Below are 14,601 nucleotides of genomic sequence, written 5' to 3' on the forward strand. Positions count from 1 at the left end.
GTTACAAATGTGGTAAGAGTGATCTGGTAATATGATTCCCCAGGTCAATACTAGTACGCAGATATAAAAAAAAAAAAAAAAAAATTATTTAGGTAGTGAAAAAAAAAATCGGAATTTTGTGCAAAAAATATAAAAAAAACAGTTAGCATTTGTCGCTATTTTTCATGACCCATAATGTTTTCATTTTTCAGGATCTGGGGCTGGGTGAGGGCTTATTTTTTGCGCTCTGAGATGACATTTCTATTGATACCATTTTGAGGATACGGTGTTTTGATCGCCCATTATTGCATTTTATTGTTTATTGTAATGTTGCAGAGCCCCAAAAAACGTAATTATGGGGTTTCAATTTTTTTTTCTTGTTATGCAGTTACCAATCGGATTAATTTAATATTTTGATAGATCGGACATTTCTGAAAGCAGCAATACCAAATTTTTAACTGTTTTATTTTCAATGGGGCAAAAGGGAGGTGATTTTAACTTTTGTGTTTTTTTAATTTTGTTATAGAAGCTGACATCGTACAATTGCTTGTGCTATACATAGCAGGACAACAGCACAAATCACAGTCTCCTAAGAGAGTTTCTTAATGACAGGTACAGGTGGACTTCTGCAGACACCTGGCTGTCATGATAATTCATCGGCACCCTGAGTACACGTGACAGGTGCGCCAGTGCGGGATTTGTGAAGCACTTCCGGCTGGCGAGTGTTAAATTCCACTGTCACTAATTGACATCAGGATTTTTAGGGCACTTGATGGCTGATTAAATCAGCAGGGAAAGATGTGGGCTCAGCGAGTGAGGTCACCTCACAAAGACAGGGACAATACCTTTAACGTACATGTACGGGTTAATGATTAATATAGACTATGATGGGATGGAGACTGATTTAAACTTTCTTAAAAATTGTACAGCCGCTCTGACATGGATTTTTATAGTAAATACAGCATTCTTATAATGTTTGCAGTTTGTATTGTGAAATGCTTGAAGTCTTTTCATGGACTTTCACCGATCAGCAACACGTTGCAGCACCTGTAACATACTGAAACATTTTAGAATTGAAAGTAATCCCTAAAGAAAAGAACAGTTTTAATCCATAAAAAAAATGATTTAAAGTGAATTTATTAGAAATAGAGGTTGTGCCACCGGTGTTAAAGGAAATCTGTCTCCGGGTTTTTGCTATGTAATCTGTCTGATAGCAGCATAATGTAGCTGCAGAAACCCTGAATATACACTAGTGGCCAATTGTGGATACACTTGAAGTTTTTAATGATTTTCAAGGCTTCTGGACCTTTCGGCGATCTTACTTGCTTGATTACTTAATTATATTTATAGCCCAGGCACGCAATATGTTACTAAAGATATCGGGAGACTTGTTTGTGATATTTTACTTCGTTCTCTGTGAGTAGAACTCATAAATTTTTAGTTATATGTTAACTTTTCTTTATGTCCGCATTAAATTTAAAATAGTGTTTTAAAGCTACAGTCGACAGACTGTCCTACAGACTTTAATTTCTTTACAAACTATTGAGAATTTTTATTTCTTGTATTTTATTAATATTTAAATTTAATTTTTTAACTGAATAATTATAAATGTCTATTTTGAGCTCACAAACTCCTGAATGATTGTTTTTTTATTTTAATCATGCCAGCCACAAAGAGGTCTGATTGGTCTCCAAAAAAGAGAGCTACAGTCTCCAAAAAGAAAGCTACGGCTATTGTTTTAAGGAAGGAGGGATACAGTTTCAGAGAAATTGCTAGGAAGATGAGTGGTGGAGTCACTGTTTCTGGAGTGCAAAAGCTGTGTTCACATTTTGCTGATTGTTGCAGCATGAAAACTAAGAGTGGAAGAGGAAGGAAAAAGGCAACAACTCCAAAAACAGATAAAAGAATTGTTAGGCTAGCCTTGCATAGCAGAAGAGCATCAGCCAAGGAACTCAACCAGTTCTTGCATGATGGAGACATTTCGGTGTCGGATAGAACAGTATGTCGCCAATTACTTGATGCTGGTCTGAAAGCATGAACACCAAGGAAAAAAACATTCCTAAATCTTAAACAGAGAAGTAAGAGAATTTCCTGGGCCAAAGAATATCTTAGCTGGACAACTGAAAATTAGAATAAAGTAATCTGGAGGGATGAAATGAGAATATCAATTTTTGGTAGTGATGGAGTGTGTTATGTTCGGAGAAGGCCAAAGGAAGACTGTCTTCCAGAGAGTATGACAGCTACAATTAAACATCCTGAGAGTGTTATGATATGGGGCTGTATGTCCTGGCATGGAATTGGGAGAATACAGGTCCTTGAGGGAACTGTAAATGCTTCAAAATATATTCATGATGTCCTTGAACCAAAGCTCATTCCATTAATTCGTGACCTTGGCAAGGAACAGACTGAAATTATTTTTCAACAGGATGGAGCGCCATGTCACACTGCATGGCAATGTCTAAAATGGTTTGAAAGCAAACAAATTTCTGTGCTTCCATGTCCAGGAAACAGTCCTGATCTGAACCCTCTTGAAAATCTGTGGTCAAGATTAAAGCAATTGTTTTCTAGCAAGCGACCAAGCATACAAACAGGCATTGATTGCAGCTGTTCTCAGTTCCTGGAACCATGTTATAACCACAGAGAACCTGAGAAGTCTGATTGAATCAATGCCAAGGAGAAGCAAAGCTGTTACTGATGATAAAGGATACCCTACATACTACTAAAGAAAGAACACATAGGGATAGCATAAAATTAACATATTAGGATGTGATATTTTGATTTCGGTCATTCCTATAGAAATAATGAGATATTTTGTATTAGTGTAACCTTTTTTCTGTGTAGAGGTGTTCTAATCTACCGTAGGCTACTTGTGGCATTATTGGTATAAACACTTTGTATGGTTGCATACAAAAAAACCTAAAAATTTTAAAAAATGACAAAAAATTTGGAGTGTATTCACAATTTTGGCCACTGGTTTAGCTATGTGTCATTTACTGGGCGACTAGGAGTAATTTTGATAAAATCACAGTTTTCTCTGCTGCAGATCTAGCAGTTCTTTGAATACTCAGCTCTGTATAACCCTGCCCACACCACTGATTGGCAACTTTCTGTCAATATACAGTGTACACAGAAAAGCTGCCAATCAGTACTAGGGGCGGGGTTACACAAAGCAAGAGTACTACATAGCATGAGACACCTAGTCCTCTAGGGACAATCTCCTACTTATAAAACACTGATTTTATTGATACTACAATAAGCAGCCTAGTAAGTGACACATCACTGGAATCAGTGTCTCCTCCATGCTATTCTCTTCTTCTATCATGCTATTCTTAAGATAAATAGCAAAAACTCTGCTCACAGATTCCCCTTAACAGAAATGTGAAAACATAATTTGTATGTCTTAGCATGTGGAAAACCACATTGTACCCATCTGCTTCCTTTATTCTTGCAGTGGTTGCTATTGCTTTTAAAGGGGTTGTCCAGTCTAGAATGACAAGTCTGCAGTCATTCTATGCGACTGCAGATTTGTGAATCCTCCCAGCGCATGCACTGTGCGTTTTGAGGATTCGTCGGTGTCTGCGCCGGGAATGGGGGTCAAGTATGCGATATGCATACTACTGGTCACAACAAGTCTAGTGGGCGCAGCCTCATTTCATACACTTGTATTGATCCAGGCCAGGCTCACTACACAGCAGCGACCACTAGAGTAGGTTGGAAGCGGCCTCGCTCAATACAAGTGTATCGAGCTGGGCGGCGTCCACTAGATGACTGGGAGTATGTATATTGGATACTTGACCAACGTTGCTGGAGCAGACACCTGCAAATCCTCAAAGCGCACAGTGCATGCAATGAGAGGACTCACAAGTCTGCAGTCACACAGAGTGACTTCAGACTTGTCATTCTAGACCGGACAACCGCTCTAAGGTATTACACAGCTTTTGCTATGCTACTGTACATTACTTATAAAAGAAATAAATAAATCACAAAGCCATGTACTTTTAATGATTACTTATCTTTATATTCTTTAAGGAATATTCAAATACACATTAAATAGAAATTGTGCTTTAAATAAAAGTATTTCAAACTGTACAAAGCAGGTTCAATTGACTTTGCTGGTACAATCTAAACTAGTAAATTAGTTTAGAGACTAAAATGTGCTTGATCCATAAGTAGGCCATTAGTAGCAATCAGTGGGTTTACAGGCAGAAGATTTTGTCGCAGAATTCTCTATCTATCTGGAAAGGGTTGTTAAGGCAGCTAGAACATACTTTTCTGCACATTTCATTTAGTTGAATAGAACAGTCACTGAAATTTCTCCAACTAAATCTGCCACATGTGAGTCTATCCTGAGGTAGAAACTTGCCCCTGGAAAATAGCTAAGACATATTTTCTTGCCTGACATCAGGATAGGAGTGTGCTTTTGCGGTGACTTACAAAAACATGAAGAACATACTGGCAAATAGAAAGGTAAAGTATATAATACAGAAGTTTGCCAACAAGAACATTTTTTATGACAGAATGATTCAAGAAACATTAGGAAAGTTCTTATTTTAAAACGATAGTTGGTTCAAAGTTTTCTTTTTTCTGCTTTTTTTCACATAATTTTTGTAAGGTTTTATTAGCTTACTTTACATAACATTTCACAGGCAAATATAATGAAAACGATCTATGTAAGCATTATTGTACTACAAAGACAGTGTGAGACACTACAAAATGTAATACCAGTGATAGAGTTCTTAATACCTTACTAAACAATACAATAAAATCGGCATTCAGCACTATGGTCTCAGTTCTCTGTTTTGACCAGGACTACATTTCTTGGGTCTTTTATGTCACCGGGTCCCAGAATAGCCACCTTTTCATCTTCACTGAGAGGTTCGGCAATGTTGGAGGTCATGAAAGTCCTCTTATTTTCTTCTCATAATAAATGACAAGATTATTTTGTATACAAAATGAGAAAACGCAGCCATCGATATACTCCGGAAAGCGGTCCATACATTAAATGAAAGGCAGGAGGGATACTGGAAATGAGAAGGACAGGTGGAAGAGGGACGAGGAAGTAAAAGATAAAGGACAAATTATGGAAGGCTGGTTGCTCGACCCTTGATTGCTAAAACACGCCGTGGAAGACATGGAGTAAGACCAGGAACATAAACCCAAAGCTTGACCCGGCAGTCACTGAAAATGAAAATGGCTATTGTCATTATAACTTGAAGAGAAGAAAAATCAGTGCAGAAATGGGAGTAAATCAATGGAAAGAAATGTATACAAGTAGAATAGGCAGCGATGGATCATAAACAGGGCAGAAATATCCAGAAATATCCTGCTGGAAGTTTGGTCATATTGGGCTGAGAAGATTATGATAGGTATCCATGACTGAATGTGACTTTCTTTCTGAACGTTTAAGGGAATATTTGACTCTGTTGCTTTCATAATGCCCACACAATTCAGCTGAGAGGGCCATGTAAATGTCTGATTAGTTCCCTTATTATACTGCATCCATACAAACAACCAATCAAAAATAACTCTCTCATAGCTAACCATATGTGATGGCACCCTGAAAATCCCAACACGTTTCGCGTTGGCTTCCTCAGAGGGAAATGCACATTGAGGCTATCAGCGTGCCATCGCATATGGCTAACTATGGGTATGAGTTCTTTTTGGTTGTTTGTTTTTAGGGATGCAGTGTTACTCAGAGTTTACAGTACGTTTTTGAAATGAATTATTCATACACTATATAGTGGTACTGTATCCTCCTTGTATCACCTCAGACACCTGACTATGAAGTCTAAATAAGCATTATGTACTTTAATCAGTTATGAATTGAACTATATAGTCCCCCAGTATGTGATGTACATGTTTTTTTCTACTGGTTCTCCGCTCTAATGGACTTTGTAATTCATACTTGTTTTAATATATATATGAACATGGATTTTTGTATGTTTAATAAAGTCTTTTGAATTATATTTTGGACCATATACTCCATGTTTTCGGTATTTACACTAGCACAGTTGCAGCAATATTGGCACTGGGTTTCCCAATGCAATGCATGCGTTACATTATTATGCCGCTTGAGTGCTACTACTAACTATTCCCTCCGACATTCGAGCAAAGCAGACCATTTGTGGCTGCTGATTGACAGCAGCACACACGACATAACAATGTCCCGGCACCGGCATCACAGCAGGTCAGCATCCGTTTTGGTTTATTTCACACTGGGAAATACAGTATTTAGGACGGAGCTGTTCATGTACAACAGCTTTAAATATTTTCCTTCTTACCTGGATGCTGTATATATATGACGAGAATTGTTACACATTGCATTAATAGGGCTGTCATGACCTTTAACTTCTCCAATAGATGTGAAGTTTTCCATATTCCATACTTTGAGAATACCTCCTCGGCATCCACTGAGCATCATGGGCCGCCCTGTTACAAAGCCCAAAGCACAGACCCAATCTCTATGTGCATTAGGAACTTGCTGTAGGAAAAAAAAAGACTTCATAACTTCAGCTTGTCTAACAGCAGTGCAACACCTGATAATGGTTCTTTGGAGTGAGAAACATTGTTTTGCATAAAACAGGTAATTTAATAGTACACATGAAAATAAACTTTTTTCATTGTATCTTATTAGAGAAATCTTCATTATCCTCCAAATTCATGCGTAAAATCTGTCTTCAATGAATAAATATTTTTTCCATTAGGGCCCCATTCTCATCCAGGAGTAGGGCGATTTTTTTTTCATTTGTCATCTGTATACAATCTGTTTTTTTACTCAGCAGCTATTAATGTTTTACAGGACCATTTACAGTTTCCTATGTTACAGAATTGTAATGTATCCGTAAAAATCGAATACCATACTGATGATCTATCTGGTGGTCTGTATACTGATGGTCTGTATGGTGACCAATTCTCTGCCAAAATATCATACAAAGTTGCTTATTTTCATCTGTACAATTGCGTTTTCTCATTCTTCTGATAACTCAAAGTCTATTTAGACCATTCGATGATTGTGAAACGAGCATTCCGCTTATTCATAATAATCTTTCATTGATAATGAATTTTAGATTGGACGCGTCCCTGAAATGCATCTGACCTGTTCATTGATAAATTCATACATCTTTTCTGTAGTTCCATAATAAAGCATTTTTGACTCCGCACAAACAAATGTGTGCATCCTAATTTACATTATACACTATCGTTCAAAAGTTTGGGGTCACCCAGACAATTTTATGGTTTCCATGAAAACTCAAACTTTTTTTAATCAACTGAGTTTCCAAATGAATTTAAAATCTAGTCCAGACATTGACAATGTTTGAAAAATAGATTTTCATTTGAAATAATAATTTTCTCCTTCAAACTTTGCTTTCGTCAAAGAATGCTCCCATTGCAGTAATTCCAGCATTGCAGGCCTTTGGCATTCTAGCAGTTAATTTGATGAGGTGATCTAGAGAAATTTCACCCCATGCTTCCAGAAGCCGCTCCCACAAGTTGGTTTGGCTTGATGGGCACTTTTTGCGTACCATACGGTCAAGCTGCTCTCACAACAGCTCAATGGGGTTGAAATCTGGTGACTGCGCTGGCCACTCCATTACAGATAGAATACCAGATGCCTGCTTCTTCCCTAAATAGTTCTTGCATAATTTGGAGGTGTGCTTTGGGTCATTGCCCTGTTGTAGGATGAAATTGGCTCCAATCAAGTGCTGTCCACAGGGTATGGCATGGCGTTGCAAAATGGAGTGATAGCCTTCCTTATTCATAATCCCTTTTACCTTGTACAAATCTCCCACTTTACCAGCACGAAAGCAACCCCAGACCATCATATTACCTCCACCATGCTTGACAGATGGCGTCAGGCACTCTTCCAGCTTCTTTTCAGTTGTTCTGCGTCTCACAAATGTTCTTCTGTGTGATCCAAATACCTCAAACTTGGATTCATTTGTCCATAACACTTTTTTCCAATCTTCCTCTATCCAATGTCTGTGTTCTTTTGCCCACATTAATCTTTTTTTATTAGCCAATCTCAGATATGGCTTTTTCTTTGCCACTCTGCCCTGAAGGCCAGCATCCCGGAGTCGCCTCTTCACTGTAGACGTTGAAACTGGTGTTTTGCGTGTACTATTTAATGAAGCTGCCAGTTGAGGACCTGTGAGGCGTCGATTTCTCAAGCTAGACTCTAATGTACTTGTCTTGTTGCTCAGTTGTGCAGCGGGGCCTCCCACTTCTCTTTCTACTCTGGTTAGAGCTGTTTGTGCTCTCCTCTGAAGGGAGTAGTACACACCGTTGTAGGAAATCTTCAGTTTCTTGGCAATTTCTCGCATGGAATAGCCTTCATTTCTAAGAACAAGAATAGACTGTCGAGTTTCACATGAAAGTTCTTTTTTTCTGGCCATTTTGAGAGTTTAATGGAACCAACAAATGTAATGCTCCAGATTCTCAACGAACTCAAAGGAAGGTTTATAGCTTCACTAATCAGCCAAACTGTTTTCAGCTGTGCTAACATACTTGCACAAGGGTTTTCAAGGGTATTATAACCATCCATTAGCCTTCTTACACGGTGAGGAAACACAAAGTACCATGAGAACACTGGAGTGATGATTGTTGGAAATGGGCCTTTATACACCTATGAAAATATTGCATTACAAACCAGACGTTTGCAGCTAGAATAGTCATTTACCACATTAACAATATATAGAGTGTATTTCTGAATCATTTAATGTTAGCTTCATTGGAAAAAACTGTGCTTTTCTTTCAAAAATAAGGAAATTCTAAGTGACCCTAAACTTTTGAACGGTAGTGTATGTGAAACCAAGTGCATTTGCTGGACTTTAGAAAACAATGTCTATAAGACGCTCCCATTACTAACCCCATAGTCATATTCGAAAAACAAAGAAAATCCTGTTTGGGAGAGAAGAACAGACAAAACGCGGCGCCCTAAGTGCGTAAACACAATACTGTACAGTATATAATAGTGTAACGATAATGTAAAATATCATGTATGACTTTTCTGGAACATTCCAGAATCTTCCATTCTCTACACTTTCTAGAACGATGCATTGGTGCCCAGAGACAAGCAACCCCCCTCCCCCCCTTGTCACACATTGCAGTCTTGTTTTGTCCTCTGCCTGCATCTTCGCACACACTCACTGTAACATGAGACTATAGCCACTCACTCCTTCCTGACCCCCCCTCACTGCAAGGAATGTTAGCCAGGAGAGAAATTTTATTTGTCTAAGCCCATATGTGTGGGAAATAGTAAAGAGGCCGTAATTCGGACCCAATCCGTGACAGAAAAATGACAGATACATATTTAGAACGTGCTCTGATTAAGCATTGCTACAGCGCCTGTTGCTAAATTACGGCATTGACAGAACCAGAGAAATGGATTTCTCCTGAACCGATGGGAACAGACAGCCAGTGTTTGGAGTCAGCAGAAAGCTGATTTCAAGATAAGCTGGGTGATGTGTCTGCCGTTATTCTGCTAGGTTCTCAAGCCAAGTTATGATTATTATTGGCTAGGTGGGCTAGCTGGCAGTGACGGAAGGGGTTTTATAAGCGGATTGTGTGGCTGTGGCCAAAGCATTTATAATTCTCTTGCTGCAGCGTGCCTGCCAAATTATGCTTAATTATCCTAGGTGCAGTTTACTGACTGACCTGAGGGTAAAGGGGGCACCGGAGAGCTGCGAGTTCCAAAGTGGAGCTGGAAAGTGGGATATACATAAATCCCGGCAGTTCGTGATGGTGTGGCAGTGGTGGGATAACTAAAATAAGCCTCCCTGCGGTAAATTGGTAGGGCAAGACTAGCTTGCTGTTTTGCATCAAATGGTGCCAGCGGTGGGATAACTAAGATAAGCTCTCCTGCGCCTGTGATAACCGTGTGCGGCCAAAGGTCACACCCCTGATTGTGACAAATAGTCTTTCATGGGTGCACAACTTCATGCACTCACCTGATGGAAGATTGATATGGCTTTAGATCATGTATCCTCAAAAAAATTCCTCTGAAATACTTTTCAATGGACAGGGCTTGCAGCTTGCATCGGGTGGATCCAAGTGAAAGCCCTACACAGGCTCACATAGGACAAGTAAATCAAAATGAACACATCCAGCCCATGAATAGCAGCGCTTCCCAGGAGTCACATCCAAAGATGATATTTAGAATTTTTTCTTTTATATTATTTGATAAGAGGAGATTTGCTTTTTGGATACAGTATATATCGTTCTTGAGGTATTATAAAAACACAATACAATTCCTACTAGTTGTTAGGCGTCAGGATTCTCCCTCTGCACAGGAAGAATCCCAAGCCATGTCTTCTCCTGTGGTCTCCCTTCAGTCTCAGGGGATCCTGCTCAGCAGAGTCATCAGTTTCAGCGACTTGCTCAGACCCGTGCTGTGCAATTGATTGCTGCTGCATCTCCAGGTTCAGCTATAGCAATCAACAGCAAACAGCAGGCAGCAGACGTTCCTGGGATTAAATCCAGGATTTTCCCTTCTGAGCATGCCCATTAGACAATCACTCATTGGTGGTCGGCAGTCAGCTGCTCAGGTCCTCAAGGGAGTTCTGATTGGTCTACTAGCAAGGTCCCGGAAGACTAGAACCTATAAAGGGATCTCATTGCCGCACGGCCGTGCGCTAGCATAGACCATGAGATGTGATTTGTATGCATGTATGATTGTCTCTGGTGAATGTTCATAAATATCCCCTACTCTTGGTTGTGCATGTGTTCAGGGGAGATTGGAGATAGAGCCAGTGCCAAGTAGCGGCGTCGCTTGCACGACACCGTGCGCATTGTGGGTCCGGTCAGACTCTTACCCAAGCGTTCCATGGACTGAGACTTAGGGACATCTCTAGCGCCATATCTGCTGTGCCCTGTGAAGCTTCACAGTGTTTGCTGCGGCTCTGTGATTCAACAGAGTTCACTGCTGTTCACACCGGGTGACATTTAACCCTCATATCTTCTGTGCTCAACCGCCATCTTGTGTCCTCCATTGCCTAGCAGCAGGTTCCATCTCTGCATGGTGGACGCCAGGTTGCGAACGCACTTTACAATTATATTTAATTTGGTGCGTTCCGCCAACCCTAACACTAGTAAAAAATTAATTCACACTTATAGTGGCCACTTGCGGTGCCGTCAGACAGGTAATAGGAGTTCACAGGGAGACACTGAGCACAGACTGCTGTGTCTCTGCTGGAAGGTAGGTTGTATGGTCGTATCATGCAACCATGCAGCCTGCCATTTAGATGTAGCAGAGCTAGACATCAACCCCTTGATATTTTTAGGCTGGGGGTCCAATATCCATGGCCCATTACCAGCCTGAGAATACTAGCTGTCTGCTTTAGCAAGGCTGGTTGTCAAAAATGGGGAGGATCCTATGCCATTTTTTAATTATTATTTATTTAAATCATTAAAAACATCGTAGTGGGAACCCCTCTCTTCTTTATTAACCAGCCTTGCTGAAACTCACAGCTGAGGGTTGCAGCCCCCAGTTGTCAGATTTGCCTGGCTGGTTATCAAAAATACAGGGGGACCCACGTCAGTTTTTTTTTTTTTTTTTTAAATTTATTTACAGCACAGGCATCGGCTGATTAATACTCTCATCAGCCGCTCCTGCTCTCGCTGTTATTAGCTGCAGCAGGCGTCGGCTGATGGTAGCAGTAGTCCCATCAGCCAACACCAGTGACCAGAGGCAAACAGTAGGTGTTCGGTCTATCAGCTTACTGTCAATTCACTATATACACAAAAAACTGTTGTGTGGGTGTTTTTTAGCTTTCTGAGCTCTGCTACATCTATGAACTCTGATTATATCACAATTGCTGTTCCCAGTAAACTAAATGATACATTGCTGGAATCACGGTCTCTTTTCCTACATTATGCTGCTCTCAGATGAGGTAGCAAAACCCTGGTGACAGACTCCCTTTAAATCCAGCTACATGGATTAAAAACAATTAGATTACATTTTATTTTTCAAACAGCCATGAAAATAAATATCTACAACAAATTTGCCACATGTGAATTCACCCAAAGACAAATCACACTGTACACTTATAAGTTGCTAAATAACTTGTGCTAGCTTGCAGCATGAGAATAGTAGTATATTTTTTATATGGTGTTTAGTCACACACAAAGTTTTCACAGATGAAACTCATTTTCGAAAGTGTTTCACACATACCAGCCAGGCAACCATAAAGTACAGAAATATATGCTTTTACTGTTGTAAAAATTTCTCATGCAACATAGACTAGATATTTGTACAAGTTAGTTGATTCCAAAACTTACCTGTATGAGCTCATGACGCTGAATATCCCATTTCTTAACACCATTGTCTCTGGAACCACTGCATAAGATGTTATCCTGCACTGCTAAGCACTCAATGCCATCATAATGAGGAGGTTCCAAATTATAAGTAGGAGATATACTGCCACCCCACGCAGACGGTATGGCAAACATCTGGAATAAAAAATATTGTATCATCAAATCAAAGCTACATATAACAGCATGAAGTGAATGTGTTCACACTATATGTAAGCAAAAAGAAAAAGGAGACATTAGAAAACAAAATATTTTCTTAAATCATAGAGGAAAAGCTAAGCTAAATAAAACCAGAACCTCTTCATAAGCTGGACATATACGAAATAGGTATCTCTCCTGAATGCCCCCCAGCCGTTCATGTGTATGGGGTAGTCGGGAGAGATATGGGGAAGGGGTCTATTCAAGTGAGATAGATAGTAAGCCACTGACAGATGCCTATGGCAGCTACTTATCTTCACTGAAAACAAAAGGATCATGTTTTGATGTTTTGAAATTTCAACTTCCCAACCGTTCTTTCCCCCTACATTATCTGTTAGGGAGAGTTAAAAGACCGTCATACATATCAGATGGTCAGCTGAAATTGATAAGCTTAGAAGACTTTCATCTAAACTGTATGGGGATCATAAGCTCTGAAAATGAGTAGGTCTTCATAAGTGTGACGTTTAATCACTTCTCACTGACAAGTCATGAGTCCAAGGTCAAGAGCCAGGAGGATATGTCATAAACAGAAGGAAGAGACAATGGCATAGTCAGAAATGGTCTGAGGTCAGAACACCAAGAGGATAACGGATCAGAGCAAAGGGGCTGGGCAAAACAGACGGTCAGAATAAGGTCCAAGGTTCAGGCAGCAAAAAGATCCGCAAGCAAAGTAAACAAACCACCCATGGCTGAATCTTCATCTGGCAGAGATCTGGGACTGACAGTCTAGCTAAGCAGCTGGGCAATCACCTTGGACAGGGAACACCTGAAGGCAGCACAACACCTCCCAGTCTCAGAATGGACTGCCGAGATGTCAATAAAAAAACAATAGCTCAGCACAACCCTGCACCAGACTGGATGACAGAGCTGTCAAAGTACTGACAGCTTCAGAAAGCCCCTACATCAGATTGGACAGCTGAGTTGTCAGTAACTGCATCCCAGACACACTGAGGGACGGAATCGTGGCAGTAAGATTTTCAGGTACCAAATGTAAATAAAAGATAATATCATTCACTGACAGGATACACAGATAAAAAATGAGGAATTGTATCATAAAGTAAGTCATTAAAATAGTATATAATAATAATCTTTATTTTTATATAGCGCTAACATATTCCACAGCGCTTTACAGTTTTCACACATTAACATCACTGTCCCCGATGGGGCTCACAATCTAAATTCCCTCACAGTATGTCTTTGGAATATGGGAGGAAACCGGAGTACCTGGAGGAAACCCACGCAAACACAGGGAGAACATACAAACTCCTTGCAGATGTTGTCCTTGGAGAACCCAGGACTCTAGCGCTGCAAGGCTGCAGTGCTATCCACTGAGCCACCGTGCTACCGATATAGCAACAAGATAAAGGGAATTGCTTTCAAAATAATAGAGCTAACAGGAAAAATTGTAGAATCAGCTAATAGAAAACCTGTAGCACAGACTAGAGTAGACATGCAAAACGTATTTTTTTTTTATTTAATGCATAACAGAAACAACGTTTCGGCCGTGTTTCGGCCTTCATCATGGTTATCTAAACAGAAATACAAAAATCATAATAATAATCAGATAATATGACAAATATGTTAAGTCAAATATTAAGACACAGGGTAGAAATCACGATATCATATATTAAACAATATATTATTGGAGGTTCCTTATTATCAAGCAAATCACGGAGCTGGAAAATAATAAATAAATAATGGTACATAAATATATTATCTCAGGGACAACTTGACATGTCAAGATACAGTATGTGTAATAATATTAGTATACACTGCTCAAAAAAATAAAGGGAACACTTAAACAACAGAATATAACTCCAAGTAAATTAAACTTCTGTGAAATCAAACTGTCCACTTAGGAAACAACACTGATTGACAGTCAATTTCACATGCTGTTGTGCAAATGGAATAGACCTCACATGGAAATGATTGGCAATTATCAAGACACCCTTAATAAAGGAGTGGTTCTGCAGGTGGGGACCACAGACCATATCTCAGTAACAATGCTTTCTGGCTGATGTTTTGGTCACTTTTGAATGTTGGTTGTGCTTTCACACTCGTGGTAGCATGAGACAGACTCTACAATCCACACAAGTGGCTCAAGTAGTGCAGCTC

General features: G+C 39.7%; 1 protein-coding gene across 2 annotated transcripts in view; it reads right to left on the reverse strand.

Moving 5' to 3' along the window:
• Positions 1 to 3,972: 3,972 nt before the first annotated feature.
• Positions 3,973 to 14,601, reverse strand: part of KIF21B (kinesin family member 21B) — a 461,259-nt gene continuing 450,630 nt past the window's right edge. For both annotated transcript variants that reach the window (XM_073561060.1, XM_073561059.1), the window contains exons 33-35: positions 12,256 to 12,426; positions 6,261 to 6,460; positions 3,973 to 5,157 (exon numbers count right to left, since the gene is read on the reverse strand). In XM_073561060.1, coding sequence (XP_073417161.1) covers positions 5,058 to 5,157; positions 6,261 to 6,460; positions 12,256 to 12,426 — 471 coding nt within the window. In that variant the 3' untranslated portion in view covers positions 3,973 to 5,057. The remainder of the gene's footprint in view (positions 5,158 to 6,260; positions 6,461 to 12,255; positions 12,427 to 14,601) is intronic.

This window comes from Dendrobates tinctorius, unplaced genomic scaffold, assembly GCF_039654945.1.
Source record: "Dendrobates tinctorius isolate UK_male_01 unplaced genomic scaffold, ASM3965494v1 ptg000312l, whole genome shotgun sequence".
Classification (NCBI taxonomy): domain Eukaryota; kingdom Metazoa; phylum Chordata; class Amphibia; order Anura; family Dendrobatidae; genus Dendrobates; species Dendrobates tinctorius.